The following is a 10000-nucleotide window of genomic DNA, read 5'->3' as shown; positions in this document are numbered from 1 at the left end:
TCACTCATTGTGTCATATCTTTTCTTTATTTTACATTAGGCCTATATCTGTCTAGCCTTTTTTTTCTAAAATTCATTCTGCATTTAATTCGAACACCTTATTTGAATCAGGCCTTTATAATCCACTTAACCTCGTGGTAATTGACAGTTAAAAGGTCCATTCCTTAATTTGAAGAGACATCACCAGAGACAGAACAACTACCGCGTTCCAGCCTTTTTCTCCAGTCTCTGCGCTCCTGCTAAGGAATATACCGTTTCTCAAGGATTGCATTTTCTGAAAAATGTCCTTCTAATGCAAAAGAAAACGGTGACAAAAATTTAATTAATGTGATATAGGCCTATATATATATATATATATATATATATATATATATATATATATATATATATATATATATATAGGCCTACAGCCTATATTTCAAAAAAATCTTCCCAAGATGAAAGACAATTCCCTTACAACAGTAGGCAAATCCAAATACTTTGGATTACCAAAAGATAAAACGGGTTGGACGAGAGAGTGTCTCTTCAGAGAAGCTGACAGATCGCGGGCAGGGGGTGCTCGGAAGCGCCGGGATATGGTAGGCCGTTTGCGCTGATGCTACAGATATGTGCATCGATAGGTAGGCATTGAGTTCAGAGGTGACTGCAGGTGCGACGCTACGTCATATTTGATTACAAGACGATCTTATAGGGACGTGAAGACACCAAGGCGTGGGAAGGCGATATTTATAATATAATAATAATTGATTTAATTTATATAGTAGCGCTTTTCTAGACACTCAAAGACGCTTTACAGTGAAGGGGGGGTCTCACTCACCACCACCATTGTGTAGGACCCCCTTGGGTGCTACACACTTAGATATTTGGTCCAAATTATTAGGTTGAATCTAAATAGTAAATTCGATTTCTTATTCTTATGTAAGGTTTTGCATATTCATTTTTTATTGTCAATCTTGTTTCTTCATCTGTGTTTTATTTCAAAATAGGCTCATCTTTTAATGTTTCTTTATAAGTGCAATATAGTTCTTTTTCAATAGCGTCCTTTCCTTGTGCTAATGTACAACTTTCAGGCCTCATCTAAATGACAATCAAATATAAACGGAGTAACGTAACACATACTTAACAAGACTCAATGGCATGGTAATCCGGCACCATTTAGGTGCAGGTGTCACTTTCCCACCCTACCTCCGTCCACCCGGACAGCAGGGCAGAGGGGAGGAGGCCAGCCTGCGGACAGACGCTTGTCTTTTTATGTCATGTATAAAAGGCTCCGGTTCCTTTAGTAAGTGAGCTAGCTGATTTGGGAAACATTGTGTGTCTAGGGTCGAGGCATGCCCAATACATCAAATATTTATCCAAAATACCGGCTCGGTCATCGAGGTAGATTGCCTATTTCATTTTAGAAAGATTGTCCATGCAAATCAATTAACGAGCAATATAACGAAACTTGAGCGAGACGTGATTCTGTATTTGTTGAATTTGTGAATTTATTATCAGAACAACAGCAGGAAGAAGTTGGATCGTTGAATTTGTCATTTTTTTCAGCCGAAGGCTATGACTCAGAGGAAGGAAAATAGCAACTTTTATTGTTTCAACTAAAGATAGACAATTATAATAGATAATGGACACACAATTATGTTTTCATTAAAGTGGATCTTCATGGATCGTGATTATTATAATTGTTTTTTATCTTAACTAAATATTGACCAGTACATAGACTGTATTAGTTGGCCCAATAACACACACACACGCACACACACACACACACACACACACACACACACACACACACACACACACACACACACACACACACACACACACACACACACACACACACACACACACACACACACACACACCACACACACACACACACACACACACACACACACACACACACACACACACACACACATACACATACACACACATGCTGACAACGTGTCCGCACGCGCGAGAGATCACTCGTAACCTACGCAGACGCACGACGCGCGGCTGTCTCGTATTTTGTCCCCTTGCATTGTTGTGGCGGGACGGGGAGAACTGGCTCCTGTAAGGAGACAACAGAAGTCAGTTAAAACGAGCTGCATCATACTGTTTAACAGGATCTGAGGCTCAGAAAGTAGATTCTACAAGCCGACTGAATATGGCAATTTCCAAAAATAAGAGAAAAAATAGAGATGTTCACTATATCTGCCCTGCGGTCAAACGCACAACACAATCAATAAGGAACATTTGGAGTCAAATAAAAATCTCCAATTAAAGAACATCTTTCAATGAAGTCGTTAAACTTGATTTGGGCAGAGTTTCCCCAATTTCAGTATTCAAATGGACGAACATTATCCAGAGAATGTCTCATTTTTATTAAATCTGACACCCTGATGATCATTTGGCTGCGGATGTAAAATAATGATCATAATAGCCGTAATTAAAAGCAGGCAAACAGTGCCATTCATTTGTCCCACCGCTGCTGGCTGCCCCCGAATGCCGTCACCCCGTTCATTCAATTATGACTTTAGAAAATCAGTCAAGAAAAATAATAAAAACGATATAGCCTATTCATATAGGCCTATGCCTAAACGAAACAACATACATAGGGCCTACACCAATAGGCTACATAGCCTGGTCCTATTTCCAAATATTACATCGTCCGTTAATTGTATGATATATTATAGGCCTACATATATAGGGTACTGTTATAATGTAACATTGCTAAATTGGATTGCTATTATTTTTTGAATTACATTTTTATTTAGGCTACATATATTTTAATACGAAACAGGGTTTTATTTAGGTATAAGAGATTTTGGAGGAGTTCCTTTCTTCAATATAGTTGTTAGGCCTACGTGTGTGTTTAATAGTGAATAAATGTCTAACAATAGGCTATAGGCTAGTATGTCTATAAGCCCGCTAACCCGGGCAGTGGCCAGTGGAGATCTCGCGGTGTTTCTGTATATTTAAAGGTGTGAAGCAACAGCAGCACCCGGCGCAGCAACAGCCTCCGCACTATTTATGAGCGCCGGCTCGGAGGACGCGCCCAAAGTCTTCCACGGTTACAACGGCCGTCGTAGCCTCCTCGCTAGATGCCTCTAAAACACTGGCTTGGCCTACCCGTGCTTTTAATATTATTATCACTATAGTTTAATTTGAAATTGAGTAGGCTACGCGTCATTTCAGTCTACATTATAATTGCTCGTTACAGGCTATCCCAGGTTAGACAGGTTATTTGTTTCCTTCAATTTGCACTAGCCCCTTTCTATACAGTCCATTGTTGCTACAGTCTATAATCCGGCTGCTTGGATTAGAAGGCGATATTTGGTTTAGGTGATGCTGGTTTCATGACCTTTCTCCTGGATCGCGTACGCTGTGTGTGTTGTGTTTGCGATGCAGCGTGTCCCCCTAACGGCTTCTTGTCGTACTGAGACACTTAATTATGCTGAAAGGATTTGTGGGCCTCAATCCGGATACATGTGTGCTCAAACGTCAATCTCATTAACAAACCGCGGAGGTATAACAGGGGATTTATGAGGCTTCAAAAGATCCCAGGACGCACTGCAGGTTTGGGGTTCGGTGTAAGCCTACTTGTATCAGCCGTTCTTGCCACGCTGCAACTCTGAGATATTTGAAGGCATTTGGACACTGCTGCACCTGTCTTCATAGCGCCTTCTCCCGCGAGATATGTGCACCGAAAGGGCTTAAAATAGAGTGGAACCGTTTGTTATAAATGTCATCAGAAAACATAGGCTATGTTCACGTTATGAAATAAACCTGGGAACCTGAGCGCGCTTTTTTCGAGGGACGGACGATGGCCACATATCTTTGTTTTAGATGAGTTGGCATGCCCGTGCGTTTAATAAACACAGACAAGTTGTGTTTGGATTTCAGCAGGTGATATTAATAGGGTTAGGGTTTAATTGTAGGTCTTCACTGTCTGAGGAACGTGACTCTTGTCCCACGGGAGAAATATCCTCACTAAGGGGTTGTCAGAGGATCAGGAGAGAGGTGGGACGCGTGGCCACGTTGGTTTTCCATGCAGTTTAAATAGCCTATCGAAAACAGAACGACAGTCAACTAGTTATCAAGGGATTAACGATCAAAATGCATGCCGATTTTGGTAAATAGAACAATATCGTAGCTGATTACCCTTTAGCCCTCTGAACAACTGCAGCAAAATCCCTCAATAATTAAATAAAAATCAATTAAAAAACTAGGATAACTATTATTGCAATCAATAATGAACACAAGAATAGCATAGCATTATTATAATTATTATATCATAACAAAAAATGTGGGGATATTGTGCTGGGGAAATTGTGCTGGGGATACACCAATTAGGATAATTCAAATTATATCATAAAATAATATTTTTTATAAAAATAATAATAATTATTATCATTACATGAAGAATTAGTATATTTGTTATTATTATCAATATTGCGATTATTGTTATTAAATAATAGCATAATGTTCATACATAAATGCCAAACAAATGACGCTTCATTTAATAAGCTTACTCGACAATAACAATAGGTATAACTATAAGTAGTATAATATGTTGTTAAAAAAGACAGGACAGAAGAAGTGTCAAAGGAAAGACATTCATTTGAAAATGATTTAACGAAATTAACTATCAAATACTGTATATTACCTTGCATGGGCTAAATTAGTAACATACTTCATAATATACACATAGCCTGCGTTCCATTATTATACTTGACAAGGGGTTATTTATCCTGGAATGTATAGGTTATATTTCTAATATTGATGTAAAACGAAATACATAGGGCCTTATTACAACCGTGTCAAATTGTGGGGAAGCAACATTTTCTCCCACGACACAGGAAACGTTTACATAGTATTAAATCCCATTCGACGTCCCTTTCAGGCCCCATGCACGGCTCACCTTCATGGTTGTGAATGAATGGTCTGTTAACATTGACTCGATGCCGCATTTCCTACTTTTTCAAATGCTAAAACATGCAATGATCGCGGTCGTTAACACCTCTTGCAAATTCCTTCAGAAACTCTTTATTCCTTCCATTGTTGCAGCTCAAATATTCTTCTCAGCATTGGCTAATCCTGCAGGAACAAATAGCCTCGATTCATTCTGCACTTAAAGATTTCAATTCCGTGTCTTCCAAAATAAAATAAAGCCATTGAACTGTTTAAGTAGACGAACAAAAACGTGCACTCGCCTCAAAGAAACATTTCGATTTGATCATTTATGCGAAATGTTAGCAAGTGAAAACGAAATAAACATAATCTACACCTGACATGCAAACCAAATATAAATATTTATATGCATACATAAAAGAGCATAAACCAACTAAGAAACGAGATTGAATTGAACTTATCTGTCGTCGTTTTCATTCAGTCGCTTTGGAACACGTAGGCCTATACAAGCAAAGTTAAGATTTGGGTTTTTAATGCGCATTAGATCTTTCAATCATACAAGGCAATTTTCTCTGCCCCCCCCCCCCCCCCTCTCTCTCCTCCTCCTCCTCCGTTAAATGGTCTATGACGGACGAACCCTGGCAGGGATCAGCGTGCAGCATTGCTGTTGTCCTATTGTTGACAAATCCGTGAAACAACTTCAGTTTGCATGCTTTAACGGGAGGGGGGGGGCTTTCTGACGTCAGCCAATCACGTGGCCAGGACCGATAGTATATCTTATAGTGGGGAAAAGTAATCTATCAGACAGTCCTTTAAAAGCTTTAAAAGCGCGTGTCATCTCGACTCCGCCGTCCAAAACGCAACTCCTCGGGAAATATAGCCTACAGACTGAGAGGAACATCGGGAGCGGAGAGTCACGACCGAGTGGAGGAAGAACACGAGAAGAAAAAAAAAGACAAGACCACTTGAAGCGTGTACTGAACTGGGTGGAGATATTTTCAGAAGTTGAAGTTTCTAGTGACTGGCTTTGGCTTGGCACCACCGCTCTGACCTGCATTTAGATTTGGTGCGACATCCGATCTCTTGACGGGGCGTCCCATAATCTTCCACCAGAGCCTTGTGCGCACCCCGTCCACCACTCAGCCACCATCTCCCCGAGCAGGTCGGTCACTTTTTTGGGGGGAGCTTCGGTTTAAAACATCAGTGAGCCGTGAGATGACACTGTCTGGCGGCAGCGACAGAGCCAGCGACATGTCCGGCCGGACAGTGCTCTGTGCCGAGGACGTTGACATCGACGTGGTGGGAGAAGGGGACGACGAGGGCGCGGAGCGCATGGACAGTGACTGCGACAGCTCGGGTGACGGGATCACGCACGACCTCCGAGGTGGAGGTGGAGACGACGAGGAGATCGACGAGGAGATCGAGGTTGAGAAGGAGGCGGAGGAGGAGGAGGATGAGATGATGCGCTCCGGCGGGGGGAGTCCGTGCTGCGAGAGCTCCGGAGAGGGAGAGACGGCCACCGTGAAGGGAGAGGGCGCCGAGCAGAACGGAGGAGCCTCGGGAGGCACCGCACAGAAGCCCAAGAACAGCCTGGTGAAACCTCCGTACTCCTACATCGCTCTCATCACCATGGCCATCCTGCAGAGTCCTCAGAAGAAACTCACCCTCAGCGGGATCTGTGAGTTCATCAGCAACCGCTTCCCTTACTACCGAGAGAAGTTCCCCGCCTGGCAGAACTCCATCCGTCACAACTTATCACTCAACGACTGTTTTGTCAAGATCCCCCGTGAGCCCGGGAACCCCGGGAAGGGCAATTACTGGACCCTGGACCCACAGTCGGAAGACATGTTTGATAACGGCAGTTTCCTCCGGAGAAGGAAAAGGTTCAAGAGGCATCAGCCAGACATACTTAGGGACCAGACGGCGCTCATGATGCAAAGTTTTGGGGCGTACAGCATCGGCAACCCGTACGGTCGGCACTACGGAATCCACCCCGCATATTCACACCACGCCGCCCTCCAATACCCCTACATGCCCCCAGTCGGCCCAATGCTGCCCCCGACCGTCCCGCTGCTGTCCTCAGCGGAGCTCAACAGGAAGGCGTTTAACTCGCAACTCAGCCCGAGTCTCCAAATGCAGCTCAACAGCCTGAGCACAGCGTCCATGATTAAGTCCGAGCCGACGAGTAGACCGTCCTTCAGCATAGAGAACATCATCGGCGTGTCCAGCACTTCGTCGTCGAGCGTGGCACAGACTTTTCTTCGACCCCCTGTCACCGTTCAGTCGGCTCTGCTGAGCGCCCAGTCGCTCTCCCTCACGCGGTCAGGTATGGGGCCCATCCTCAGCGTGCCGTCCAACCTACTCTCGGGACAGTTTTTACCCTCAGCCGCAGCGGTGTCCAAGTGGCCCTCTCAGTGACTTTAGATGACACTCTTTATTTTTTATACAAAGACTACAGAATTGTTTTGGGACGAAACATGAGTGAAAAAGACAGCACTGGACTTTAAAGCCACGTAAATACAAAGGAAAAGGAAATATTTATGTACAGGTAATAATTGTAAATATTTGTAAAACAAAAAAAAAGGATTTTACAAGTGGGTATTTTATCTGTTTCTTTTCGAAATGCTCCATCTGGGCGTTTAGTGATATCATTGTTTCGTTTTTTTTTGTATGGGGGACAAATTATAATTGGACTAAATAATCAAGTTGTGCTTCCTTTAAGAAAACAAACGAGCTGAAAAGCAGAATGTTTTTAAATACAAATGTAGGGTAATTCTATGTAGCTATACTGTGTTGTAAATTTGATTCATTTGTAAATAAATAAGAGAATTGACATCTATTTTCTCTACTGACGTATTCAAATCCTTGCAGTAACATATTTATTTTAATTAAGCAAGTTTCACAACAACATACTTTCATAGCATATTATACGTCTATGTGTTTTTATTATATTGTTGATTAGCCTATATTAAGTGTCATAAACTGGTTTAACAAAAAACAATTCATTAATTTGATATTATAATTTATATTCATGATGGTATCCATCCAGTCCTTTACCAACGCATTCAATTGGATTATAGGATTTTATTATATTATAAACAGTAATTATTTTCTGTGACAACTTTAAAACAAACTAAAAATATTATATTGTTTTATTTTTAATAATAATAATATTATTATTATTTTAGAATTGAAGGGCTACATAGGCCTATATTTCTTAAGTCTCTTTATTTTTTAGGCTAAGACGATTATGCGTTCTAGTTTTCAATCAAAACAATGAGGCCTAAGTCAACAAAATGTAGGCTACCTAGAACTATTCCAGACGTTCCTCTGATGGCCAAAATGAATAACAAACAAACCAACAAACCAACAAATACCCAACTCGTCTATTTTAAGACTTGCGTCTCCCAACTATTATGAAAGTAACAGTTCGTTACGCAGTCGTGTCTGCCTAATCACTTTTACACAAACAGCCAATGGTGATCAGGGGCGAACGCTATATTTATCTGATACCCATGGGAACAGAACAGGGCGCGCGCGCTCTCGCTCTCTCTCTCTCTCTCTCTCTCTCTCTCTCTCTCTCTCTCTCTCTCTCTCTCTCTCTCTCTCTCTCTCTCTCTCTCTCTCTCTCGCTCTCTCTCTCTCTCTCTCTCTCTCTCTCTCTCTCTCCCTCTCTCTCTCCCTCTCTCTCGTTTCTTCAGAAAAGGGCTATCTCTCTCTCTCTCCTCTTCATTCCAGAAACCCAAGTAGCTGCTGATGCAGCGAGAGCTTCCTAATGTCCCCGTAGAGAGCGGGAGGCCATTCCATCACTGACTCCATATTATTATTAGTATGAGTATTATTCTCCAGACATTATTAGAAATAGTGCCTGTGTTCTGGGCGCACGATTGTACAGCCACGGGCCACGGGTGTCTTGGCTCTAGTGCACGGAGAGCTTAATCGTTTTACGGTTGCTGTTGTTGAGGTTTATTTTACATTGCCAGATATACGTTTCCAATTCATTTAGTTTAATCGAACTCCCACTTAGGGGGACATGTGCATGCCTAGGTGTAGAATTACTAATATTTATGGGTTTATTAAGGCTTGATTTTGTTCTTCCAACCTATACCTTCAATAATGTTGCATTTCTGGGAAGACGGAGATCATTTCAAAGACCTGTTTTAAGGATAGCGTTTCATAATTAATATGTAGGCCTATTATCTATAAAATGTGAAGGCATTATACGCTACAGCAAAGCCCGTACATCACATAATTAATTATCAAACCTAAGTATTAATATCCACCAGCTCGTTTGCATGTCTTGCTCATCAGTGACTTTGGGTCCAAAAGACAGAAAAGGAAATCTCGACATGGCAAAGATTGAAACCGCTAGGGGGCGTCTACTGAGACCCATGGTTGTTCAAGGCCTAACAAGACTTCATACAGCAAAAAAAACATAGGCCTACGGTAACAGTATATTGTGCGGAACTGAAACAATGTAGGCCTGCACGCCACAAAGGACTACTGCTTTGATTATAATTGATTACTGGAGTGGATCAAGGGCTACGTTCTTTATAGAAAGAAACTTGCCGCTATTTTGGCAGCGGTTTCTGGGCTGTCCAGTGCAAGGTTGACCCTTTTGACCCTTCGAATCCAGATTGACCAACACACTCAAGCAGATTTTCGTTATTTTCGATTCCTAATTATTAATTAAGAGAGCATATTATTTTTCCTGACATCCTATCCTAATTTCTTAAAAATGGCGCATAATTGATTGGTTTTCAGGTTGTAGGCTACTCCCGGGGAAAGTCCACAGAGTTAAAAGAATAAAATAAGTAATTTGCGTTATCATATTACAAGCGACTGGCGACCACTACGCAAACACTCATGCGGCTATGACAGCCAATGGGAGCTGTCTACCGTGGCTACTTTTGATGTTGTTGAAATGTTCCTGTAAAATTTGACCCTAAAAAATAAATTTATAGCACGATAAACGGCAGTTTTATTGTTAGGCTAGCTATAACATCTTCGTTATGATTATTTTGCTAATTAAAATGTAGGCTATAGTTACGATTTGCTAATTTTTGCATCATTAAGCCTATAGGCCTATGTGTTTCAGGAGAAGA

General features: G+C 41.7%; 1 protein-coding gene across 1 annotated transcript; it reads left to right on the top strand.

The window, feature by feature from the left end:
* The first annotated feature begins 5712 nt into the window (after window positions 1–5712).
* Window positions 5713–7739, top strand: foxd3 (forkhead box D3). Its single transcript, XM_056603945.1, has one exon. It carries the CDS (start codon window positions 6111–6113, stop codon window positions 7311–7313), a length of 1203 nt encoding a protein of 400 aa, XP_056459920.1. The 5' UTR covers window positions 5713–6110; the 3' UTR covers window positions 7314–7739.
* Window positions 7740–10000: the final 2261 nt, after the last annotated feature.

The sequence above is a fragment of the Gadus chalcogrammus genome, chromosome 12 (genome assembly GCF_026213295.1).
Source record: "Gadus chalcogrammus isolate NIFS_2021 chromosome 12, NIFS_Gcha_1.0, whole genome shotgun sequence".
Taxonomy (NCBI): Eukaryota; Metazoa; Chordata; class Actinopteri; order Gadiformes; family Gadidae; genus Gadus; species Gadus chalcogrammus.
This window is presented reverse-complemented; position numbering and strand designations above follow the sequence as displayed.

Bases quoted from the DNA above. Each gene is read 5' to 3' on its own strand.
- foxd3 (XM_056603945.1), top strand. From the start codon at position 6,111: ATGACACTGTCTGGCGGCAGCGACAGAGCCAGCGACATGTCCGGCCGG.